This window comes from Rhamphochromis longiceps, linkage group LG23 (genome assembly GCF_057381845.1).
Source record: "Rhamphochromis longiceps isolate RC_006_pf linkage group LG23, R_longiceps_female_GT1.1, whole genome shotgun sequence".
NCBI lineage: Eukaryota > Metazoa > Chordata > Actinopteri > Cichliformes > Cichlidae > Rhamphochromis > Rhamphochromis longiceps.
Window position 1 is genome coordinate 4,104,081 of NC_140578.1, and position 26,323 is coordinate 4,130,403.

The 26,323-nt window shown below is 39.4% G+C and overlaps 2 protein-coding genes across 4 annotated transcripts; both read left to right on the plus strand.

Annotated features, from left to right (window-relative positions):
• The first annotated feature begins 65 nt into the window (after positions 1 to 65).
• Positions 66 to 8,313, plus strand: tax1bp3 (Tax1 (human T-cell leukemia virus type I) binding protein 3). The gene is made up of 4 exons (XM_085398640.1): positions 66 to 261; positions 5,587 to 5,706; positions 6,597 to 6,674; positions 6,817 to 8,313. Exons 1-4 carry the CDS (start codon positions 223 to 225, stop codon positions 6,964 to 6,966), a joined length of 387 nt encoding a protein of 128 aa, XP_085254766.1. The 5' UTR covers positions 66 to 222; the 3' UTR covers positions 6,967 to 8,313.
• A 4,759-nt stretch (positions 8,314 to 13,072) lies between these two features.
• On the plus strand, positions 13,073 to 25,392 carry slc1a6 (solute carrier family 1 member 6). 3 transcript variants are annotated; one of them, XM_085398465.1, is made up of 12 exons: positions 13,073 to 13,170; positions 13,300 to 13,370; positions 19,416 to 19,682; positions 19,784 to 19,921; positions 20,122 to 20,329; positions 21,020 to 21,062; positions 21,267 to 21,395; positions 21,502 to 21,686; positions 21,824 to 22,057; positions 22,213 to 22,407; positions 23,591 to 23,725; positions 23,972 to 25,392. In XM_085398465.1, exons 3-12 carry the CDS (start codon positions 19,460 to 19,462, stop codon positions 24,168 to 24,170), a joined length of 1,689 nt encoding a protein of 562 aa, XP_085254591.1. In that variant the 5' UTR covers positions 13,073 to 13,170; positions 13,300 to 13,370; positions 19,416 to 19,459; the 3' UTR covers positions 24,171 to 25,392. The 3 variants fall into 3 exon arrangements, with proteins under 3 accessions (XP_085254591.1, XP_085254590.1, XP_085254592.1); XM_085398464.1 differs by lacking the exons at positions 13,073 to 13,170; positions 13,300 to 13,370 and adding an exon at positions 15,846 to 15,972; XM_085398466.1 differs by lacking the exons at positions 13,073 to 13,170; positions 13,300 to 13,370 and adding an exon at positions 17,329 to 17,818.
• The last annotated feature ends 931 nt before the right edge of the window (positions 25,393 to 26,323 follow it).

The window sequence follows — 26,323 nt, forward strand, 5'->3', positions numbered from 1 at the left end:
TCCCTGGCTACAAAGGTGAGACAAAACACGCAAACCCGAACGCCTGGGGGCGACGTGACATCATCCCTAAAGCCTTTGGATTCCAGCTCGGGATCTTCCTGCGCTGTTTCATGTAAGGATCTAGGAAGTAGTCCCGCTATCTGAATCGACGTGTCTTTAGTTTTTAAAACAGCAGAAGCGGAAAGTTTCTTCTCTATATAAGCCAAAAATCTCAGCGAGAGTATGTCTTTCGTCCCAGGTCAGCCGGTGACTGCTGTTGTGGTAAGTTTGAGGGCTGTGGCTCTCCACATTTAACCGCACTCTATTGTTCAGCTTCTCACCCGACTTTAGCACCAAACCGTTTCGGTGCAAACTCTGAATTAACTAATGTTGGGTAACTACACGCGCTAACCAGCTAACTGGAGTTTTTGCTAACAGCAGAGCGACTTTCTTTGTTTAGCTAAAAGCAGTTGAGTGAGAGCAGCTGAACAGATATGAGCACTTTATGTACCCAGTAATGTTAAATTTAACCGAATAACTCATTAAATCACTGCAGCAAAGAAGTGGGCACTAACGCGGGACACAAAGGGTGACATGAAGTTGACCGTTAATTAAAAGACAACTGAGTTTATCGTCAGAAAACTGCTGTTAATGAAAATGGGCGTCGCCACCTTTGTAAATCAGGCTTCCTGGTCTTCTCCAAAGCTGAAGATCTAGCTGGAGATGGACAGCTGGGATTTTAGCAGGCCTGTGTTGTAGAGCAGAGTGTGTGACAAGCACTAAATTATCAATACTAGGAAATCTGAGCAATTGCTGTGATTTGAGCTAACTGATAAGTCAAGTTTTTCAGAGTCAAATCTTTGTTTAACTTTATATATTTTCATAAATCACTGTTGTTCGATCTTATTTTGCTTTTATTTGACCTTTGCAGCTCAACATTTGTCCCCCCCAGAGTCCCTTTTGTATAAATAGACTGAAATATTGACGTAAAAGAGGCATTGCGTTTAATTTGTCCTGATCAAATAAAACAGCAGTCAGTGATTTGTGGGGATTGGATGAGGGTGGATCCATGCCCACCCAATACATCCACCTTGTTGCCTGTGTCCCCTAGCATCAGAGAGTGTGCACGGGCAGGGAGGTTGTTTATCCCAATCATAGTCTAGTCAGTTGTGTGTAAGAATCAGTTTCTGTAATGTCTTCTAAAATACATTTTTAATTCTTTAATATAATATTTTTTTAATGATCACTCAGTTGTGCCCCTGCTGGTTGACACACACTTCAGATCAAGCCACCTCCTATAATGAAATACTATAAGATAGAAGTCCTGACTTACGCAATAATTGCGCTACTCTACTATCATTGTTTTTTGTTCAAATCAAATTCAAATTTTATTTGTCACGTACACAGTCATACACAGTATGATATGTAGTGAAATGCTTGGACAACTGCTCGTGACCTAAAGAAAACAAAAAAGGAAAGGCTATGAATAAGATAGGAAATAAATATGAAAAATTAAAAAGGGTAAATTTAACTAGGAAGGAATAAAATATAAATTAAGGTTAAAAATGAAATAACTGTACAACACAAATTAGAATGAAGGGTAAATTTAACTGGGAAGAATAAGATAAAATATATAAATTAAAGTTGAAAATAAAATAACTGTACAACAAAATACACAATATAGAACTATATAAGAATGTATGAAGAAATCTAAATATAAATAAATATATACACAATAACAGCAGCTGTACAAGTATTAACCGGAAATGAAGAATATAGTGACCAGTGTTGTGCAAAACCAAAGTCCAGAAAGTCCAGTGTGTGTGTAAGAACTGTATGTGTGGGTCAGTACTGTGTGGTGGTGTGATTGAGAGACCGTATCGCCTGCGGGAAGAAGCTCCTCCTCAGTCTCTCTGTGTTGGTCTTCAGGGAGCGGAATCGCTTTCCTGACCTCAACAGAGAGAACAGTCTGTTGTTGGGATGGCTGAGGTCCTTCACCATCTTCCTGGCCTTGGTCCAGCACCGCCTGCTGTAGATTGAGTGCAGGTCAGGGAGCTCGGAGCGGATGGTGCGCTCAGCTGACCGCACAACCCTCTGTAGAGCTCGTCTGTCCTGCATGGTGCTGTTCCCGAACCAGGTTAAGATGTTTCCCGCCAGGATGCTCTCTATGGTGCACGAGTAAAAGTTCCTGAGCACCTTGGAGGGCAGTTGGAAGTCTCTCAAGCGTCTGAGGTGGTAGAGACGCTGTCGGGCCTTTTTCACCACGGTGTTGATGTGACAGGACCATGACAGGTCCTGCGTGATGTGAACTCCGAGGTATTTGAAGCTGTCCACTCTCTCCACTGGGCACTCGTTGATGACGGGGGTCTGGTAGTTCCTCTCCTGCTTAGTGCTGAAGTCCACTATCAGCTCCTTTGTCTTACTGACGTTTAGAAGGAGGTTGTTCCTCTGGCACCAGTTCTCCAGATTCCTAATCTCCTTCACGTAGGCCGTCTCGTTGTTATCAGAGATCAGGCCCACCACGACGGTGTCGTCAGCAAACTTGATGATGGCGGTGGAGCTGGTAGTGGCCACACAGTCATATGTGTACAAAGAGTACAGCAGGGGGCTCAGAACACACCCCTGGGGGGCTCCAGTGCTGAGAGTGGTGGAGGCTGAGACATGTCCGCCCATCCTTACTGCCTGTGGTCTGCCAGTTAGGAAGTTGGAGATCCACTGACACATAGATGAGCTGAGTCCCAGATGCTCCAGCTTGGTGGTGAGTGTGGAGGGAATTATGGTATTAAATGCAGAGCTGCAGTCTATGAAGAGCATTTTAACATAATTCCCCCCTTCCCCCTGATGTGTGGAGGAGATGAGAGATGGCATCGTCTGTGGAACGATTTGGACGGTAAGCGAACTATAGTGGGTCCAGTGTGTCTGGTAGTGAAGAAATGCCCTCAAAGGACGTGTGGGTGTGTTTAAATTCCCGTTAACTTTTCAGACATTTTTTGAGTCATGAATTCTCTCATACAGGAGGTAGTTGCATAACATTGTACCACACACACACACACACACACACACACACACACACACCCCCCCTCTCCAGGGGCCAAAACCTAAAGACATAAATCCAAAAGTTTGTTTTATTTTCAGAATAATGTTTTTGTTTTTGATATATCATAGGACCAATAGTAAAACTGCATGACCAATTTAACATAACGGCAGCATAACAGACACTCCATGTTTGAGCTTTTCCCCCTGATAATTCAGCTAAGAAAATGTTAAAATATGTAACTTGAATAAATTTTTACAGGTAATGTCAAATTTGTTTCTGCCTGGAAGTTTCTTGTGGCTCCTTCTTGCACTTATAAAGTTATGAGGAATCAAAAATGCCGGAAAGAAATGTGGCAAATTTTAAATTGCAAAATTTTGACCTACTTTTTTAACTTTGAGAATTTGTAACTTGAAAAGTTTTTACAGCACAACATCATTCGCATGAATTCAGTAAATATATTACATTTATTATGCATTAAAAAGTCAGTGGATTCGAAAGGTGGGAATGTATTTTTCTTGCTTTAGCTGTTAGAGTTACATAATTTGAAATAAAATTTATACAGTACATATAAGTATTATGTCACAGGTCTACACAAAAATACCTTTGAAGCAGGTTTACTGTAATACACAAACTTACTAGATGTTTGTTTTTTTTTTTTCATCAAGTCTCGAACAACTAAATCACCTGTGTTGGCGTGCAGGTACACCTCAGCCCCCTGAAAGCTCTAATCTATATCAGATGTTATGAGGAGTCATAATAGACTGGTGTACGCCTTTTAATGCACAAATAACAGCTATTAAAAATGTTGTGTGATTTTCAATTCATGTCTATAAAATTATACATCCCTAGCAACCACCTAGCAACAAGCTGAAATTGCCCATTGTTAGCATATAAAGAAAGACTTCTCACTGTGATGGAGTATATCGGTTTGCCAACAGCATGAACACGTCAAAAATACTGTAGCATACACATGCTGACTTTTAAGTCTGCCTGTAGGGTCCTTGTGATTACGCAGACTGTGTGAATCCGGCACATTGAGAAAAGCAGCTCAAGTCATTGTCAGACTTTGGATCAGCCACACTACTGAGAGGCTGTCTGATTATTCACTGTCGCGCACACAGAGCCAGTCTTTGTGTTTTGAAGAGTCTCTCTGAGTCATCTGTCTCTGCGATGTAGTGAAACTGCAGCTGCTTGTCAGTGTCAAGGGTAGGGCCCGTCTGTCTGGACTCGAGTTAAGAAAAAACAGCCTCTGAGATCCATCGTTTGCCTGCACTGAAATCTAGAAAATGAGTCTGTGGTGATAAGTCGGTGCTTCACTACCTGACGGGAAGATAAGTTGTCCATCTTTCTGTAATTACTGCGATGTGTATGTCAGTTGGGAGTAGAGCAGGGCGATATGACCAAAAATATTTATCACGATATACATTTGAAAATTTGCGATAACGATATAACTGACGATATAATTGACACTAGACAAAATACTTTACAACTCCACAACTTTGATGGGTTTTTTTAAACTAATAATGTATTTTCACTTAAAGAAGCAGCTGGTTTTTTTTGTTGTTTTTTTATGTGCATTAAAGTTATATAAAAATGTAACAATGCAAATTCCTTGCTGACAGTTTAACCAAAAGGCGTTTCCAGTGGAAACTGGCCGACATATCCTCAGCATAACCATGTATAATATCCACAAAACTTAAAAAGAGGTTATACACACACACACACACAATACGGTAATATTATGTTGAAGCACAGTACGTATCACTCCGCGAGGCGCCTGCCAACAATAGCCGTAATGCTCCGACAATCCATCAAGCGGTGCGGCTTCGTAGCTTAGCAAAGTCGTACTAAAACATTTGACAGATTTTCGAGCGCCGTGTACATAAAATCATTTCGAGGTCAGTAAACACAACCAGAGTTCATACAGTAAGACACACGGGATTATAAGGGGCACTGTCGATTTTCAGAAAAATCAAAGGATTGATTTTAAGTGCCATATTTTCCAAACAACACGGTAATAACGACGGCCCGCTAGCATGCTCTACCAAAAATAGTGCTTTGTTGTGTATCTGACGGACGAAAGCTAAACCAGGAAACATCAAAAGTAGTCAAAATGGCCAATTATAGCCTGGACCCCAGAGGGTTAAACAACAAGTAACGCAATAGTTACTTTTCAAGTAATTAATTACTTTTAGAATCTTGTAACTCAGTTATTAACTCGGTTAATTTTTTTGAAGAAGTAACAAGTAACTATAATTAATTAATTTTTCAAAATAACTTGCCCAACACTGATTATTTATGGGTATGGAAGTGTTTCGTTTTTCTACCTTCATAGTGAAGAGTTTTTATCCGATCGTAGTGAAATGTGAAGGGAAGCAATTGCGTTCTTTCCGTGGTCCTGTCAACCTAATTTAACTGGAGTTTATCGTATTAACATTAGCAGTGATGGAAACAAGAACATTTCAGCAAACGTGACTGAGCAGCACGCGAGAAAGCTTGGTGATAAGCCTACCCAATATTTTCCTCAACAGTATTTAATGTTTTTAAATTTGTTTTCTTTTGTTAAACAGGAACGAGTTGAGATTCAGAAGCTGCGGCAAGGAGAGAATCTCATCCTTGGCTTCAGCATCGGAGGAGGGATAGACCAGGACCCCGGGCAGAATCCCTTCTCTGAGGACAAGTCTGACAAAGTGAGTTTATCTGCAGCTATCATCTCTTTACGTGCAGTTTTTTCATCTTGATTCTCTCCCTTTGTTCTTAATAGAATATTTGTAGACAATAGTGATGTAGCCGAAAGGAATAAACCCACAAATGACCCTATCAAAAGTGAAATTATATATTTTCCATGTTTTCTGTCATGGTTATACATATACAGCGGTGGATTTTAGTATAAATGTGATCAAAGTTTAAGATGATGAGGTGCTCTGTCTTCGGGTCACTCGTTTTGGTTATGTGGATTTTATTCTTAATTTGGCAAGACGCTGAATATCCACCCACAAGTTGCAATTGCGCTAAAGCCTAGTGGTACAAGTATCCACAAAGTACTTATCGTTTTGGTTAACTAAAGGCCTGAACACGTTACTCATGGCCTCGGGTGGTGACTAAACAAACTCAGCAGAGCTACAGAGAGGAAGACTTCAGGTTTACATTAAGTCATGCTGACTGCACAGAAATGTACCAGCTGATTTGTTAGAGAGGAATAAGACTTAGATACTGGCTTCTACACTTTTACTGTTTCCTTTATTAACATATTTTTGAGCATTACAGGAACTTTGTTGTGAGAGATGTCCTCTGTGCCCTTAAATTAACAACAGATCAGGCCTCTGTCCATTTTTCTCTTTATTTTAATCCTAGTTTTACTTTAATGGGACAAAAATAATTTCTTATGCTAGTGTATCCTTTACACTTTAAGCACTTGATGCTTTCCCCCTGGGATCCTCCTCCTGTACTGCCAGACTGGCAGTATTGAAGGCAAAGGCCTTCAGGGATATTCTGTATTATTTTGGACTACCCATTTTAAACCAGACCTGCTCTCCAATTGTGGCAAAAAAATGAAATGATGAGTTCTTTGTTTTCACAGGGCATTTATGTGACCAGGATATCACCTAAAGGCCCAGCAGACTTGGCCGGCTTGAAGATGGGAGACAAAATAATGCAGGTATTTAGTGAAATGAAGTTTTTCTTTTGGAATAGTTGATCCACAAGATGGCACTGTGTACCTCAGGAGCAGTGCTGTGATGACTTTTACTTTTGGTATTTGATTCTTTTTATTTCAAACTAAGTTCCTTCCTTCTTTCCAGGTGAACGGTTGGGACATGACCATGGTGACTCATGATCAGGCTCGTAAAAAACTAACAAAGAAGAGAGAGGATGTGGTACGACTGCTAGTAACCAGGAAGTCGCTTGAGGAGGCTGTCAAACACTCTAAGTGCTCTTATCCCAAACACTAGTGTGGTGGCTCTACTTTTACACAGACTAATGCCATAGCCAAGGAATGAAGACTCACTTGGAGAACACATACTACCCCAAATAGTTGCACCGTGGCCTTTATACTCCAGTAATGCAAAAATAGATAAGTAAACAAACTGAGACAGATCAGTTTGTTCATTCAGATCAGTCTGTAGAAAATGAGACTGTTATCTGTTTTGTTTTTTTCTCTCATTTGTGGCATATCCAATTATAACTGATCTCAGTAAATTATGTGAAATGACGCTGCTTGAATAACAGCATTTGAGATATTTGTAGCGATTATCATCTTCATTTGTACTTAAAGCAATTTAAATTAGCATTTGGAGAACATTTTATAGACCGGTTCTTCTGCAAGGAGTGTTAAGTCATTCACACATTTAGAATTTATTTGTTAAGTAATTTGTAATTTGTCCACAAGGTTATTTGGGAACAATCCGAGTTTAATTTGTTTTCCAGCAGCTGACCAAAGTTAAACTGGACACACTGGATACACCCAGAAAAATTCACTGTTGTTTATTCATCTCAGTTAAAGAACCAATATTTTTCTGCCACTAACACAGCAACAAATGCCAAAGTAAAATCAAAGTTTTTGTAATTTAGTATTTCCAGTTTTCTTTTTCTTTAAATAATGGTACAGTGTATTGTATAAAATCTATGCAAAAAATGTCAATAGAGCCAATTTCCAATGTGTTTTTTTTTCCTAATGATAATTCTACTGATGCATCACATTTTTCAAGTTGCATTCAGTGTAACATCCTCTCATCTGTTAAAGTAACTACACAGCCAGAATTACAGTAAAGGTGTTTCATATGAACATTACTTCACATGTTGGATGTTTCTGGATGCACGCTTGTCAAATCAGCTTTCTCATTTTCGGCATATTTGCTTCCAGTTACCTTTTATCGGCTTCAGAAAGAGAACGATGCTTTTTTGTTTGTTTGTTTGTTTTTCCTGGAGGAGATGATATTCAGCAGTTAGCTCCACTGAGACTGTTTCGAGGTTTAAATAGTTTTGTTTCTTGTCACTGAACAAAAGTCCAGTTTGAAACTGTAAATCAGCCAAGAAGGAGTGAATGTTGTTTGTTAACTTGAAAATGTGCACAGCAGCCTTAAATGTATTAACACTAAGTTTTAATAATTCATTTCCAATTTACCAGTGTGGTATGATCTCATTAGTGCATCTTTCCTGCAACATGTAATAAATGACACTGGAGATGACTGGTTTACTTCTAATAAGTATGTTTGCTATGAAACCTTTTCGTACTGAAACCGATATTCTGCTACATTTCTTTTACTTTTGGGTGAACTTAATTTTTTTTTTTTTTTCCATATGTAAGTTGCTTATAAAATATTAAACTTTTTACAATATTATACAAGCAATAATCAAGTTTGTAAAATAAATGGTTTGCTCAAATAAAATACCTGTATAACTGTAAAAAAAAACCAAACAAACATGCTGCTGGTCATTTATTGTTTCATACTGTACTGTAGAGTCGATTTACAGGCACATGTGGGCCTCCCAGTATTTTAAATTCATGTCATCTTAGATTCTCTAAGAGTTTTTGACGAACTGCTCTGTTGGAAACCACTGCTTCAGAAAATGTCAGTATAGCGGTATTTTTATAAAAGTTTAGCCTGCAAAATTTTATGTTTCAAACATTTTGCTAAAGACTTTGTGCTCATCTGGCAGTTTACAAAGTTTGTTTTGGTATTTTTGTTGTTTGTTTCATTGTAGAACATTTGAAAAGGGAATGTTTGTCAGATATAAAAGGAGTTCTGCTTTTTCAACAATGGCCGACTGAACGCTGTTTAGAGTTGTACTATCTTGATATGTTAATGTCATTGGGTCTGATCCAAACGTTGTCAGGGTGCTCGAACACGAAACCAACAGATTCAGATAATGTCATGTTAATAGAAAGGACCGCATGTGTGAAACGTGCTAAAATCTGCGAATAACAGACATACAGTAACTGATTACTTTACCCCTCTTTTTTATGTTGCAGGACCTTCAGATAGCTTCGTCATGCCAGTTAAAGAGTAATCAGCTGACATTTCAAAGCAAAGAATCTATTCCCTGACCTTTCCGTGTTTAGCAAGGCTTTTTGATAGTGACCTCTTCTTTTATCTCTTAAATGTGTCCGCTATCAGCTATTCAAAGCATACCTTTGAACAGAGGTCTCAGATAATTCATAGAAAGGAACCTTTCCATTGTGTTGCTATAACTGCATATGCCTCTAATATTTCATTTTCCACTTTGCGCAGTGACAAATGTGTTCAAAATAACACTGGAAGTGCATTTCTCTGCCTGCAAGCTACATAATTGTAAACCCTTTTTTGGGGTACACTTATGTTCCAGGGCAATAAAAAGTAAACATTCGCACCAGTACTTCTAGATTTTAAGGTGAAATATTAAAGCTATTTAAGGGGAAAATTTAAAAAAAAGGAAATGTTGTTTTTATTTGTATTTTATTAATTTCGAATAGATCAGGGCTACTGTGATTTTAAATTGTTTTGGAAAAGCTGTTTTTGGTGTTGTGTAATGCACTGCCAGTGAATTATTTGTGCTCTGAGGACCAAACACCTGAACTGAATGTGCTGTGTAATGTTTAAAGTCTTAAAATAACATCTGGACACATAATGGGAGAGGGTCGATTTAGGGCACCGCTTAGCTAAAATCCCCCCTTTGAGAAATAATTTATGAGCGAGCCGTGTGTGTGCGCTTGTTATGTTTATCAGGACAGAGGAAGCATGCTCCATTCCACTTACCTGGGCTTCATAATACTATTGCACCATGTTGTGAGACAAGAATGCGATTGTGCAAACACCAGCTAAAGCTCAGACTCGCTATCTAGGTTGGCTTTCCCTAATACCGCAACATTAATACCTTGTGTGTTGCTAGGTAACTAATGGACAGCTATTAAGTGGGTAACAGCGAGCCCCTAATTTGATTCCAGTGTGATTATTTAATCAGCATTTACCAGTCAGCAGTAGTTAAACGAACCACCTATAATGACATGAGTAAGAATGCAGCTTCTTGCTGCTGAAAAATAACACTAAGACAAATGTTTCTTCCTGCAAGCGGGTGAATAATTACACTATCTAAACATGGATCATACATGATCCATGCCTCCCACGTTATGGCAGGATAATTGGGTTGCCATGGTAATGCGGACTGCTCCTATCACTGTGGTCATACGCCAGATTGGAACTTGAAGGAAGCCTACAGAGGTATCCCGATCCTAGGCTGGACTGTTGTAATTCCTTATTGCGAGGCTGTTTAATAGCTCTACTACCTGACAAAACCATATTTATATCTAATTGTTAGCCACTTATCACTGGCTGCCTGTGGGACTCATAATATCCCCGTGGTTCTTGGAGTTCTAAAAAGTATAGTAGGAGGTAGAGCCTTCAACTTTCAGGACCCTGTTCTGTAGAATCAGCTCCCGGTTTGGACTCAGACACCACGTCTACTTAAAAAATTAGGCCTAAAGTCCTTTTTATAAATCTTATATTTAAGGTTGGATCTGTTGTTCAGTGATATAGGCTCAAAATGCTGGGGTAGATGCTATATTGTGCATCTTCTCTGCTTTCCTCTCTCATCCACCATGCATTTATTAGTATGTTGCACTATTTCTGTAACCTTCTGTGTTTTCACTCTTTCTGCATTTTTTTTCTAGCTCAAGTGCTGCACGTTACTGATCTGCTGCTACCGCCATTAAAAACTAAATTGTTTATCATCTCTCTTTTGTCTTCGCTTTCCACTCACCCCAACTGATCAAAGCAGATGGTCAACCTCCCTGAGCCTGGATCTGCCAGAGATGTCTTCCTGTTAAAAGGGAGGGGGGTTTGGTGATCCGAGGATATTGTTGGGTTTCTCTTTAGAACATTGTAAAGATTTACCTTTCAGTCTGAAATGTTGCGCAACATAAATAAGGCTGAATTGAAAGCTGAATGTTGGAGACATTGACAATAAAGGAGAATCCTAAAGAGTCTCTCAAAAATGAAATGTTACAGAGCTTACCATTCTGTGACAGTTCATCAGTTTAGGAATGATGCTCCTAAATTTAAAATTAAAATATTTAAATATATATTTAAAGCTGAATTCTATATACAGTCATGTAAAAAAGAAAGTTTCCAAAGGACTCTGTGCAGTCCTGTGACAATCTAAATACATCCATGATTCAACAGCTTGTGAAACCAACACTGTAAGGAGTTTTGACCCATTCTTTTTTATTCTTCTTTATAATGTTGCAGTTCACAGCACTTAGTTAAGGTCTGGACTTTGACTGGGCCGTTGCAGCATGTTGAATCTTTTGTTTTTCACAAAATCCATCCACCAAAAGTGCTTAACAGCTGGTAAAAGGTGTTTGTGCTGATATGTTGTGTTTTGCTTTTGTCAGACTGTGAATTATAGCCAAACATGTCTGCTTCAGTTTAATCTGTGGAAAGGTCACAGTTCCAGGAGCCTTGTGGTTCTTTCAGATATAACTTTGCAGAGCTAAGCTATGCTGCCATGTTCTTTTTAGAGAGAGGAGGCTTTCACCTGACAAGCTTTCTAAAGACTGATTTTGTTCAGTCTTTCTTTAACTGTACTGTCATGAAGATTAACATTTAGTATGGTAACTTTTGTTTTTTTTCCATTTATTTTAGCACTGCGTGGTCTGATTTTGGGGTGAACTTGCTGTGATTTCTACTCCTGGGAAGATTGTGGCATTAACACAGACACAATAAAACCCCCAAACTTCAGTATTCATGAAGGATGGTAAAGTTCACTGCATGCATTTGATTAGAAGTATTTACCCTTTTAATTCCCATGTAAGCAGTCAGGGTATGTTTAGTTTTTTCACAGGAATGTCCTGTCCTATGTACAGTCCTGTCTATTTAGCTGTTCTATTTAGCTTCTGACAATGCTAGATTACAATAACATGCATTTTACAATAAAACATAATAAGCAAAAATCATAAAGGAATCAAAATTGAAGAAGAAGAAGGAGAAGAAGTTGGTTCTAGAGCTGCCTTTTGTCCGTGGTGTGAAGATTGAGACTGTTCTTTATCTCTAATCTTTCTTAAATCTTTCTGGAACAGTTGACAAAAACTCAACATAGCAAAAGTTTTAATAAGTTTTAAATTTCTAGTCTTCTTGTCTCTGAACATCAAACTTAACCAAACTGTCAATTAAAAGCTCCAGAACAGCTTCCAAAGTCTCCAGTCTCAGCAGTCACATTTGGTGGTGCCCAATAAAATTAAATTAAAACACCTCTACAACATCTTGATTCTGTTTGTTGAATAGTTTCACTCTGAAAAATAAAAGTTCATCCACTGTTATGTTTAATGGCTTTTTTCAATGGCTTTTATTTATCTAATTATGTATTTTTAATTATCCTCTATTTATCTCGTTGAGATTAAAGTCTCCTTTTCGACAGTGACTTGACCAAGAAAGAGGCGTTTTATTGTTATTTTATAACAATAAAACGAGTAAAGAAACAAATAGAAAATGTTTCAACTCGTCTCCAAATCCTGCGCAGTTTGTTGGCTTGTTGTTTCTTTGTTCGTGCCACACAGTTGTGTATATTATATGACTGCATGTTAAAGCTACTTTTCTCCCCACTGTATGTGCTCATGCATATTAATCCATCGTTTGTGAACGTGGATATGATGCGTGGGAGTGCGAGTAAAAAGCCGGTCAGCTGGATGGCATCGGGGTTAGGCATACACGAGCCCCCCAGAGTCTAACTAGCACATGCATGTTGTCATAGCAATAAGTGCCGTGTAGTTACACGTGAGATTTATTGTGGATCTGTTGTGCTGTTTTACACACATAAACCGGTTATCCACCAGGGCATGTGACGTGATCATGAAACCCACCGAGATAGCTGATTTGCGATGAAGCATTTCGCACAGTTTTGGTGCTCGTGAATGGGCAGCAGGCGGCTTATCTTCATCGTTATTTTTCTCTCCCGAAGAGTCCTTAACCTCCTCCTCCCACGCAGACCTCCCAGGTGCTCAGCTTGGCTGGAGGCTTCACGCACAAACAGAAACCGACACACAGTAAAACAGGAGTTAACAGTAAAGATGAAAGGGGGAGGGGGGGGGTACAGTGGGTGGGCGACACTTGTTCATTATCAACTGCTTGGTGGAGAGGAAAGCATCTACATGACTGTGTGAGGAACGTCTTGGACAGAAAGAGGTGTGTGAGAGTTTATTTCCAATCGTTTTTGGAGCAAGTTAATCTGTAATTACAGGAGGCATCATAGATAAAACCGTCAGATTCAAAGTTGTAGCAAGATTGTGTCAAGTTTTAATTTGTGTCTTGCAGCGACTTGAAGGAGGACAACTGAAAGCAGGAAGGATCTATGACAGCTCAGCACATCTAGAAACAGAAACAGGGTAAATATCTATCTATCTATCTATCTATCTATCTATCTATCTATCTATCTATCTATCTATCTATCTATCTATCTATCTATCTATCTATCTATCTATCTATCTATCTATCTATCTATCTATCTATCTATCTATCTATCTATCTATCTATCTATCTATCTATCTATCTATGGACACATAGACCACTGTTCACACATTTCTTGCCTGAATGTATGTGTGTGTCTGATTGGATTGAATTTTCTCCTGTTGCTATACTGCTATACTAATTCTCACCTTTCTCTATTTTTAACAAATAATTTGGAAACAAAGATGTAGTGGAGTGGAAACGAAGCTCTATATTTCTGTTTCCTGAAGGGTTGGTACATGTTTGCCACCTTTTGGCTTCTTTGCATCCAAAAGACTTTTGCACTAAAGTTGTATTTTCTCGACTGGTAACATAATTTGTTTGCTGTAATAGAGAAAGCAGATTGTATTACAGTTTTTCTCAGTCGCTTTGGTGCGTTTCTCAGATCAGAATTGAAATTCTCATAACTATTAGTTCAACCTCCACAACACTCAGTCATTTGTGCACATCATAGTAGCAATTTCTCCTCTCTCTGAACAAACTGCAAATGATTTTAGACATGAATCAGTTGCTTCCATACATTTCCCTGCTGCTTTCTGACATTTCCATTTGCTTATGTCATGTCAGTCAAAAGTAATCATACCTATGGATGCTGAATAGTCATTCCCAATAAAACTAATAGTCATACATCCAATGCTTAAGTCATCACACACAAAATTGTTGAACTAGTTATCACATGCCAAATATTGGCCATCTGTCAAGCAAATCCTATACCTTTCTGTATCATTTTTCCTGGAAATGTCTCCGAAATTGAACAATTGATCTCAGGTGAATTACAGCTGTCACTCATGAGGAGGCTCTACCAAATTGGTGATTTTATGTTTACATGTATTCTACAGTGAACAAGTGACTGTAGCATATTTTTCTTTTGCACAATTCTGTAGGATTACAAACACTTCTACACAATGGAAATGTGAAACGTACGTATTCAGTGTCTCAGTTACTCCCAAGACTCCCATAACATCTACAGTGACTTTACTGCACATTTCAGATGGCTGTACAGGTAGGCCATAGTGCTGTCGTCAGCATTTTCAGGTGTCACCAATTGTTTTTGCAATGGGAAACACTGAAATTATAAACTGTCATAGTGGAAACATGACAATGCCATTTGACTATCTTGTTCATAAAGATGGTGTCAAGACTTTTCATTTTGATGGCACTGACAGTTTCATTGACATGGATACTTGCTTTTGAGGTATGGATAATCAATTCTGTGCATGTGACGTGCTTTTGCAGGCTATCCACTAGGTTTTGCAGTTTGCACTAATTGTTTTGGGAAATGCACTAACTGCTGTGCAAATGTTAATGGTGTTCTGAGAAACGCACCAAAGCGACTGAGAAAAACTGTAAACAAAGACGTATGCAGTGCAGATGGGTTTGTTTGTTTGTTATCTTAGCTGCTCACTTTATTAGGTTCACCTGTTCAGCTGCTCATTAATGCAAATATCTAATCATCCGATCACATGGCAGCAACTCAGTGCATTTGGGCATGTAGACATGGTCAAGACGACCTGCTGATGTTCAAACTGAGCATCACAATGGGAAAGAAAGGTGACTCTGAAAGTGTCATGGTTGCTGGTGCCTGACAGGCTGGTCTGAGTATTTCAGAAACTGATAATCTGCTGGGATTTTCCTTCACAACCATGAAGTTTACAGAGAAAAAAACTGGGGTGCTTGTTGTTGGTGTGCATATGAGCATCTTTGAATGTGCAGCACGTTAAACCCTGAAGCAGATGGAATACAGCCGCTGAAGACCACACTGGGTGGGACTCTCGACAGATAAGAAGGGAACTTCACTGTACTCAAATGGCCTCCATAGTCAGTCCAACAGACCACTTTTGGGATGTGGTGGCATCGGCTGTGTGATGCTATCATGTCAATATGGAGATCTCAGAGAAATGCTTCCAGCATCTTCTTTAATCTCTGCCACGAAGGATTAAAGCAGTCCGGAAGGCAAAAGGGGATCCAGCTACTGTCAAAGAGAAGATTCAACTTCTTTATTGTTGTCTTTCCTGTCTACACGTTGTTCTACACTGACAGTTTATTGTCTCGGGCTGTGAAGAGTTTGAAATAATTCAACCTTCATGGGAAAAATCAATAGTCCCCTTTGAATCGCTGTGATCTGGACATTTATCATGTACATCACTGTGTCATTTTCTACTGAATGCTGTTTGACATGGAAAGGTTATTGTGTGGAGTGTTGACGATTAGAAATAGGAATGTAGGCATATTTGTCTGACTTTGATTTGTCACACGCCACAAAATATTGGCTGTGTGTGTGTGTGTGTGTATGAGAAGGTCAGGCCATATGAGAGGTCTTTCATGTCTGTCTTGTTATGAAAGCTGAGCTGAGACAAACTCTCCACTCACCTCCGGAGGTTCACACACGCGACATCCTGACCCTCTCGTCCACAGCGGTGAAGCTCTGACGGTTACCTGATTTTAACTGGACTGCTTGACTCAAAGTCTAAAACATGAGTGGTGAGTAGTCAGACAGCTTAAAGGCTTTTTCCAATCGCTACTTTGTGCGATCACGAGAAAAATACCTGCCTTTATTTCTCAATTTCACAGAGAAATTGCTGGGATTGTAACCACGACAGAATAAGACCTGCACCTGGTCTGATTTTAAAGAAAGCTGTCGTGTTTCATCGGCATAAATTAATCAGTGTTTTGAATAGTATCAATGTAGTTTACAAAATATGACAACTGTAATATAACCAGGCAAACTGTGTTTTGCGCTCATGGACATGAATTTCCATCTTTTTTGTGTGAGTGAGAGTAACGTTGTAAGTAATATATTTAATTAGGAAGCATTGTATTTCATGTCAGAAGCAGAAAGTGTGGGGAGACCTCACCATGGCAACCAAGAAAGCGTTAAAAAAGGTGGAAAAATCTGCATTTTTAACCCAAAACGTCGTCTTTTGTGCTTGGTGACAATCAGTGCATTAAAGGTTTTGAGCATTTCAAAAACTACCACAGATTGAGACTGTGTTGTATAATAAGTGATAATAATAATAAAGCATTGGAACACGGACTAATTTTAAATTTTTTTTTTACATGCTGGGGGTTTCCTGTTTAGTATTCATGAATTATGTCCTGCATTACAAGCTGCTTGACTTTTGCCAGCCATATATCCACCATGAGTTCACATGTTTTGACAGATTTATTGTTAGTCAGTATTCACTTGGATTTCAGAGTTTAATATTATCTCTTCATTATAATAAACGCCTGATGATTATCTGGGGTCAATGCCCCTTTTATTATGGTATATTTCCTGGTTGTTGAGTTAAGGTTTCAGTGTTTATTTGTCAAAAAAAAATTAAGGCAGCTGGAACTGCAGCTTTTTTACTGAAACTGTGAATGAAACAGGGATTTAAAACAGAAACTCTGCAGTCTTTCTGTTCATTTGCAGCCTGATCAGCATCTGGATATTTTGGGAATTAGGTTTTTGCATGTGAATACTAATGAAGCACAGAGAAGTTTTTAAAAAAAGAAACATTAAGCTGACTCACAGCTGAAAGTTTCTGGTCAGCTCCAGCCTGACAAAATTAGCTCATGCGGTGCAGCTTACGATCAAACCGCTCTCTCACTGCTTGACTTGTATTGAGGCAGAAAGGAACATTTTGATCATTTAATTGTGTTCATCACAAGATTTATGTAGTAATGCTGTTATATTATAACCTGTGAACTGCCTTAATGTTCAGCCCTTCGCTGTAGTGCCTTTCCTTCCTTGAGACTTCCTTTTTCATTAGTCTTGCCTTTACTGAGCTTCACGACTGAACATTTTGTTTTCATTCCTACTCTAGTGTGACGCTGTAGAAACTGGCAGCTTCATCCACTCTTATCCATTACACACTAGAATGGGGTTATCAGTCCACTCCAGTCCTCCAGATAGTAGAACATTGTGACCGCGCTACACATTCGTTCAGACATTTATAGACAGCAGGTCTGAATCGTGCTGTGAGAGAACTAAGAAGACGTCCATCTCTTTGCGTGGTTAACTTTTTCTTTTTTACTACATGTAGATTATGTATAGATTGATGCAAACCTTATAAAATGATTTGAGTAGATTCGGTTTTTGGTTTTCAAAATAAAGTGTTTATCTCTGGGGAAGAATGAAAAAATGATTTTTGTGTGAGGTCAGTGATTATAGTAGATGTGAAGAATAAGCAGATGAGGACACTGCCTGTTTATTACCCGCTCTGTGGGACTTCAAGTTTGTTTGCAGTGGTTGGCTAAGAGGAAACAATGTAGCCTACTTAGATAGGAGGAAGTGCGAGCAGCGTCCATGTGTTACACACACACCGAGAGAGAGAAGGGAAACACGGTAAGACTGAAAAAGCTCGTTATTCATGTTAGGTTTTAGTCTATTTTATATCTCTAAAAGTTGATTCTGTTCATCTAGACGTAGCGTTCCTTCACTGGGCTGGTTTCAGTCATTATGCAAATGTACTGTTTGTAAGATTGGGGAAACCTGCAGTCAGTTGGATGAGTGACGAAACGTTTCTCCCACAAAGCGCTACGTCCAGATGAACAGAATCAACTTTTGGAGATTTATTACCTGAATGATTGAACACGCATCAAGAAGTCTACTTTATAGCTTTAAGCATAGAAAAAACTGCAAAGCAAGGCTTGAAAAAGACACGGCTCATGTTTGCTTACTCGGTTCAAGACTAAACCAGCACATAGTCCAGCTTTGCTTGTAACTGCAAAACCAGAACTATGCTTGCAGTCTGCTTTTTGTCATAGTGACAGTGTGTATTTTAGAGTTCATGCTCTTGAACGTGTCTTTATTGTTTTTTTGACAAATTAGGTAAACAAGCTATTGTACACTATGAGGTCATATTGAAGTGCTCATACATATTTTTGTTAGGAATGCCTTGCTAGTTAGTTGTTCGTGCCTTAGATTTAACAAGATGCTGTAAACATTTCTCGCAGATTTTGGTTCATATTGTCATGATAGCATCACACGGCTGCTGCAGATTTTGCCCCTGCACACCTGTGATGCGACTCTGCTGCTCCACGATATTTCAAAGGTGCTGTGTTTGACTGAGATCTGGTGATTGTTGAGCACAGTAAAATAAAACGATGTGAGCATAACGAGTCCTTATTTGAGTCATTTCTGCTATCCTATCGGCTCGAGTCTGGACATTCTCCTGTGACCTCTGACCTCTACATGGTATTTTCACCCAGAGAACTTTTTTTTTTCTCTTTTTCAAACCATTCTCTGTAAACTCTAGCGATGGAAAATCCCAGCAGACCTCAGTTTCTGCCTATCTGACACCAACAACAATGCCACATCAGAAGTCACATGATTCCCATTTCTTCCCCATTCTGATGCTCAGTTTGAATTTCATCACGCCCCTTTGACCATTTCCACATGCCTAAATGCTTTGAGGTGCTGCCATACGACTGGTTTATTTGCATTAATGAACAGTTAAAGTTGAAGGTGTACCTAACAAAGTGGCAGGTGAGATGCTGAAGAACAGATTAATCCAAACTCTGGCCAATTAATGTTTTGTCCACCAACTGTTTTACCACTAAACTGAACCAAATTATACACAAAAAGGGGATGTTTATTCTCTGAACACTAAAAAAGAAAACTGTGTATTCATAAAACTATTTCAGCTTGGTAATCTTCTCCATCTCAGTTGGCACTGGTAGGTTACATGGTTCAGGCTTTTTAGTTACTGTGCCACAGCTAGGTCAGGTTTTGATTTGTAATCCTAAACAGGTGCTTCAGTGTTTCACACAGCAGCAGCTGTTTCATCCTGTTTTCTATTTTTTTTTTCACCCCGAGCAATTGAGCAACATGCGATGTGTGTGGATATTCTGTGAATGTCTTAAAGCGTGCCGTCCCTCCAGAAACTACACGTGACAAAAACTTCACACTTACCAAATAATTTTTATTATTTTTTTCTTAGTTTCACACGAGACCTGCCTCCTGGACCAGGTGCTGGAGCTTATTATGAACGAGAAGCCCCCCACCAGTGCCAGCCTTTTCCTAAACGAGGACACAGAAAAACCACCCTTACCAGACAGAGTAGACCTGAGGAGGCGCTTACGCAGGGCCATGGAGAGGAGAGCAAGCAGCATGAAGGAGAGGATGAGCTCCGTCAGCAAGGCCAGTGTGAAGGGTTTCCTGAAGAGGAACTTGTTCGTTTTGTTCACCATCGCTGCCGTGGCTCTGGGTGAGTGGAAAGGAACAACAAATGGAGGTTTTTTTTCCGCTTGTGCTTTTATATTTGTGCATTTCGATGCTTATTTATTAGTTAATTTATTTATTTGCCAGGTATAATCCTGGGCTTTGCTCTACGCCCCTACAATCTGTCCCTGAGGGAAATCAAGTACTTTTCCTTTCCTGGGGAGCTCCTAATGAGAATGCTGAAGATGCTGGTGCTACCTCTAATTGTCTCCAGTCTGATCACAGGTTAGCTTCTAATGAGCACTTAAAAGCAAATATGTTTTATTTTCCCACACTGCTTCAGCACAGTACTGTCTAGATCCGGAAAGAGAGCAGATATCCTATCGTAGTCTTCAGTATTTACCAGCAAGCTGTTTCTATGATTAATTTAACATCAAATTCAAACTTTCATCAGTCCACTGAGAAAATAATGTTCTCTGCCTCAGGCATTTCCTCCTTGGACAGTAAAGCATCTGGTAAGATGGGTTTGCACGCAGTGGTCTACTACATGGTGACCACGCTGATTGCTGTGTTTATCGGCATTGTCATCGTCGTCATCATCCAGCCGGGGAAAGGGAACAGGGACAGCCCCGTGGCCAACGGTGGGAATATCGAACCTGTTCAGGCTACTGATGCTTTTCTGGATCTCATCAGGTAACGACTCAGAAACTTGACTCATGTGTTAGGTTACACAGTGTTTCCACAGACAGTCGCAGTTCATATTACGAGAGCAGTCTAACAAGAATGTTAAGAGATGGATTAATAGATTGATACCACTATTTTTTATATGAAGCTACTGCCAGTAATCAAATTACTTAGCTCAGGATAACTTCCAAAACACCCAATGGTGTTCACACCTCTGTCTTTATAAGGTACAAGCTGTAACCTAACATGTTTGGATGGCAGACATAACAATTGGATGGAGTCAGGCTCTTTCCATTGCTTCCCTTATTTGTTCTGAACGATGCTAAATGGCTGCAGAGCTATACTTAGCCAGAGACAGTGTAAAAGATGGGCACAGCCACCATGATGTCACCGATCAGTTAGTGAAGTTTGTTTGAAACTGAGAAACCACAGCACATCACAAGCATCTTTCTGACTTTTAGAATGACAGTGATTTACAAAAATGACTCAATCTTATTTTCAGTGAGACCTGAAACTTGGACTGAGCCCATAAAGTTAGCAGGAACGTGTTTACTGAGGTCAGAGTGAAGCAACTGAGTGCTGTTTTCCCATAGACTACCCCAGGAGTCGCCCCCTGCTGGTTATTAAAATAATTTAGGTTTTAGGCATATTTATTTATGTATATGTGGCTCATTTGATCTTTGCTTTTTTCTATTCTAGGAACATGTTTCCTCCTAATCTGGTAGAAGCCTGTTTCAAGCAGGTAAGCCTTTGTTTTCATCCCAGCCATGGTTCATATCTTCTTCATTATGGAACACTTCATTTCATTTAAAGAAAGAAAATCTCCTTTATCTCTAAATCTTGATCAACAAAAATTTGATAAACATATAGTTTTATTTTCCTAATCTCTATTACATTGCATGTATTGCTATGTAACTACCTTAAAAACATTTCATGTCTGTTGCAGTATAAAACAGTGTACAAGAAGACTGTTTACACCAGAAATGTGACCGTAACCCTGAACCTCACCGACTCGCTCAATGTGACCGATTCTGCCTTGAGCATGAACCTCAGCACGGTGCTGCACACCATACAGGTGGGTGTCTACAAGCATCTTCAGGTATAAGTGCAATACTTTAATCACTATGAAAAAGAAAACTACAGTGCGTATTGATTTGTGTGTAAAACGTTTTCAACCACAGGAGACTGTGGAGGAGGTCGTCCCTGTGTCTGGCTCCTCGAGCGGAGTAAACGCTCTGGGTCTGGTGGTGTTTTCCATGTGCTTCGGTCTGGTCATTGGCAACATGAAACAGCAGGGCCAGGCTCTTAGAGAGTTCTTTGACTGCCTGAATGAAGCCATCATGAGGCTGGTGGCCATCATCATCTGGTTAGTAAAAACCCAGCATCCACACCATATGAAGATTCTGAGTAGACTTAACTGAAGAAAACTCTCCCTTTAGTCTATAAAAGCAACTAACCCAATAAAATTACCATTATAGTAAAACAATGTTTCCAAACTTGCAGGTATGCTCCAGTAGGTATCCTGTTTCTGATTGCTGGGAAGATTGTGGAGATGAAGGATCTGGCAGAAGTGGGCAGTCAGCTTGGGATGTACACTGTGTCGGTCATCGTGGGTCTTCTCATCCACGGCCTCTTTGTCCTGCCAATGCTTTATTTCCTGGTAACCAGGAAGAATCCTTACAGCTTCATTGGCGGCCTGCTGCAGGCACTGATCACTGCTCTGGGAACCTCCTCCAGGTTAGCTTCTGCATAATTCAAACATTGTTATTCATTCATTCTGAATCTCATCATAAGAAGCACTGCATTACTTCCTTTGTGTTTAGCAGCATTAAAGGCCAGTCTCTGCTCGTGTTTATGGTAATGCTAACATGTCTCATCCTGTCTGCTTCAAGCTCTGCTACCCTGCCCATCACCTTCCGCTGCCTCGAAGAAAACAACCACGTGGATAAACGAGTGACGCGTTTTGTCCTTCCCGTTGGAGCCACCATTAACATGGATGGCACCGCCCTCTACGAGGCAGTGGCAGCTATCTTTATTGCTCAAGTCAATGGCATGGAGCTAAACTTTGGTCAGATTCTCACCATCAGGTAACAGTACTTTGGTTTGCTAGTACTCAGCTGAGCCCTCTCTTTCCTCCCAGAAGATGGGCAACCTGTGGTCATAAAGAGATGATCGCTCTCTCTACTCTCTGACTGTCACAGCAGAAACTAAGACTGATCAGACCAGGCAACATTTTTCCAATCTTCTATTGTCCAACATTGGTGCTACAACTTGTAGCCACAGTTTCCTGCTCCTAGCTGTCAGAGGTGGCATAGGTGTGTGTGGTGTGTTGCTGCTGTAGACCATTTCTACATTCCTAAACACACAGGGTTGCTGCCATGTGACTGGCCGATTAGATACTTGCTTTAAAAGCCATTGAACAAGTGTATCTAATAAAGTGGCCAGTAGGTTTAAATACCTCCTACTGCTTTTGGCTGTTCCATTTTTCACGAGAGGTTGCCATAACGGGCAGCTCTGTATATTTAAACTAGCAAATATTTACTGAGGATGGCCTTCCTACTGCAACCCACCAAGGGCTTTGTGTCTGCCCTGGGATCAAATCAGGGCTCCGGTGTGTAAACTGCCACACTATTACAAATAAAATACTCAAAGTTCACTCAGCAAAATGAGAAAATAAAGTCTTTAGATCGAGTTCAGTCACTTGAAATTGCTGAGATTTTAGCTTCAATACAATTTTAAAAATTATAACTGGTATGCAAGAATATCCATACGGTGTTTACGAAGGAGGTGCTAATCTATAGACTATGTGTGTAAACATGCTTAATTCTGCTGCTAAGTTGGTCATTTTAACATAGTAGCCTATGGAAATATTTTGCATCAAACCTCTAGTGTCCATTTAAGGAACTGCAGTTTCTGGCACTTCCATGCTGTCCCCTATATACAACACATACACAAATACAGAACAAGGTAAACGCGTGAGATAGGGATTTGCTCCAGCTTACTCCTCTTTCTGATCACACTTTTTATTACTAGATAGGGAAATGAGAGGTTAATAAACATGTAAACATATATTAAAAGTGTGTTTCTGCTATTACTATTATTAAACAAAAATGTGTAATACATTTTAAAGAACATATGGTAGAGACAGTATTCCTCGTGTGCTTTTATCACACTCTACTACACCCACCAGCAGTGCACATGTGCTGTTTGTTTGTTTCCTTTTATTAAATGCATTCACTCGCCTCTCCATCCCTCCCACCGCCCACTCAGTATCACAGCAACGGCTGCCAGCATCGGAGCAGCAGGCATTCCTCAGGCTGGCCTGGTTACCATGGTGATTGTATTGACATCGGTGGGACTGCCCACGGAGGACATAACGCTGATCATCGCTGTGGATTGGTTCCTGTGAGTTCCCACTAAATGTCAGCTTGATGGGGATTGGTCTGGGATTGTGCCAGCTTAAATGTCATTGTAAAGCTTCAGAGAGCCCAGAGGTCCCACAACTACAAAGGTTATCGATGCATAATGCAGAGTGATGGATAAGAGAGCCTGCAACTGTTTTCATAGCATCCATCCATCCATTTTCTTCCACTTATATATGCAGTCATTTTTTAGTCTTTCTCACTTATTCTCTCTCTCTCGTGACTCCAGGGACCGTTTGCGTACTACCACGAATGTTCTCGGTGACTCCCTCGGGGCCGGCATTGTGGAGCACCTTTCCCGCAAAGAGCTGCAGAATCAGGACGCCGAGGTGCGCAACTCTGTAATCGAGGAGAACGAGAAACCCTATCAGCTCATTTGCCAGGACAATGACATAGTCAATCATCTCAACAGCGAGACCACAATGTGAAGGCGAGGGAATCACATGAAACGGCATGAACATACAGAAGCATTAGCATGATGCAGTGATGGAGAACATGATAGCCAATGCTTGAGGTTCACATCTTTCCCTCAAATACAAAAGCTTATCTGGGAAATACGACACAGTGACGCCTGTCCTGGGACAGCTTGATGACAGAAACTAATGTTCACGTGTTGTTTAGGAGCATCCTGTGATTTTTTTATTTTATTTTTTTTGAAATGCAGTTCAAAGCCATCAAATAATCTCACTTTCAAGCTTGAAAACACAGCATTATTAAAGAAACAACACCATTCATAATGTAAACCAGCTTATTTTTTCAGTCTTGTGAATTTATTCTTTAGACTTCGCCCAGTTCTTCTGCATGACTAAACATTGTCCACTGCAAACACCCATTTTTGTCATTCTAATAATGACTACCTCTAATAGGACTTAGATGTGGGATTTCCACAGCACTACACAAAAATAAAGCTGGATGTAAATACACGAGCAGCAGTATTGTTTCCTTCCTCTTTTAAGTGTGCTTACACGATTTAATTGTAAAACTGTGACTGTTAAACACTGGATACAAGTGAAAAAGAAAACTTTTACTCCTTTGTTTTATTTAGTTGATATATTTTAAATGACTTTATAGACTGTTCCCCACCCCCAGTGCTTTCTTATGGATATTGGTGTGTATTTCTTGTATTTATTTGGTGCTATATGGGCACAGTACTGCAATGCTAAAGGAGTAATTAAACAGAAATAGCTGCAATACTGAAGGTGTTCATATTCTCGGTTTCTTTTTTCCTCCTGTTGATAGCAACAGTGTTTTTAAACATTAGTACACTATTACACCAATCGGTCTGTGTTTTCTGCATTATATGTTATTATCTACTCAACATGTAATTGGATTTTTGGCATATTTTGATTGAAGTGTTGCTGGTTACTTTACAGTTGATGGTTTTGTGAAAAAGTGCAGTGAAGAAACTTGGTGAATGCTTTTGAGAACCTACACAGTTGTTTCAGTGTTGTGCATAATTATAAAAGTGATGGTGTGAATACACATGTCTGATTTTGTACCAGTTCATGCCCATTAAGAGGTCTCGAGTTTTTGTTTGCAGGTTAGAGTTTTGTTGCTTTAAGTTATTTCAGTAGAATTGTTATTTCTGATGAAGGAGCAGCTCAACATGTTGATGGACAGCGTGTGAAAAAACATGATAAATAAATGTCTCAGGAACTGAAATGAACTGTGATTCTCATTATTGTGATTGTGGCTACCCCTTGTGGAAGATATTCTCCCCTCCAGACACTCAGCTGCTCTCTTAGAGAAAACAGTGGGTCAAATGTTATATGAAAAACAAATTTCACATATGGATGAGGTGAATTCTTCTTTTTTATTACGAACATTTCATCTAAGTTTGAAATCCTTTTATATAAAAGCTAATAGTTAAGTTAACCCAGGCTGTGCTGCTGTAAGCACTACAGATATGTCACTGCTGGATGTGATAGGGAAACCAGAATATTTAATCAGAAATAAAATCAGTTTAGAAAACTGTTTACAAAACACAAGACACAATTTACTGCTTTTTCTTTAGTACAAATAATAACAGCACTATTTACATAGTTTAATATAGGACAAGTTGTATAAAAGTATATACATAAGTATATATATATATCTAAAGTATATCTAAAGTACCTAAAATAAATATTCTCATTATGTATAATGACTTTTCAGAGTCATAAACATAATGAAACAGCAATTCATTATTATCTTATTTTAAAGTTACATTGTGTAAAATCTCACCACTAGATGTCAGTAGATTGCAGATTGCAGTCAAATGTATTCTGTTTTCTTAGCGATCCCAAGTGTACAATCCTACCTACGGTGGCTCCTGTTTATATGTAGTGACTGTAGGGTTTCAGTCCATTGTTTACCGCAGCTGTCAATATGCGTCCATGTTATTTCACTCTTGAGGAGGCTGTAAAACTTTGGAGGAGTCCAATATGAGTCAGTGAGTCAGGTAAACTCACTTCTGACCAATGGCAACAATACCAAGGAGAGATTTTGAGGATATTCTTAACTCTTGCCTGTTCTGTTAGTTTTAGTGTTGTTAGACTAAATCTGGTGAGAGTTGCTTCACATGTTTTACAAAGGCTCTTAT

Coding starts and splice junctions, on each gene's coding strand:
- tax1bp3 (XM_085398640.1), top strand. CDS start 223: ATGTCTTTCGTCCCAGGTCAGCCGGTGACTGCTGTTGTG. Junction 262..5,586: donor AGCCGGTGACTGCTGTTGTG/GTAAGTTTGAGG, acceptor TTTGTTAAACAG/GAACGAGTTGAGATTCAGAA. Junction 6,675..6,816: donor TGGGAGACAAAATAATGCAG/GTATTTAGTGAA, acceptor CCTTCTTTCCAG/GTGAACGGTTGGGACATGAC.
- slc1a6 (XM_085398464.1), top strand. Junction 21,063..21,266: donor TAGAAGCCTGTTTCAAGCAG/GTAAGCCTTTGT, acceptor TGTCTGTTGCAG/TATAAAACAGTGTACAAGAA. Junction 21,687..21,823: donor CTGGTGGCCATCATCATCTG/GTTAGTAAAAAC, acceptor CCAAACTTGCAG/GTATGCTCCAGTAGGTATCC.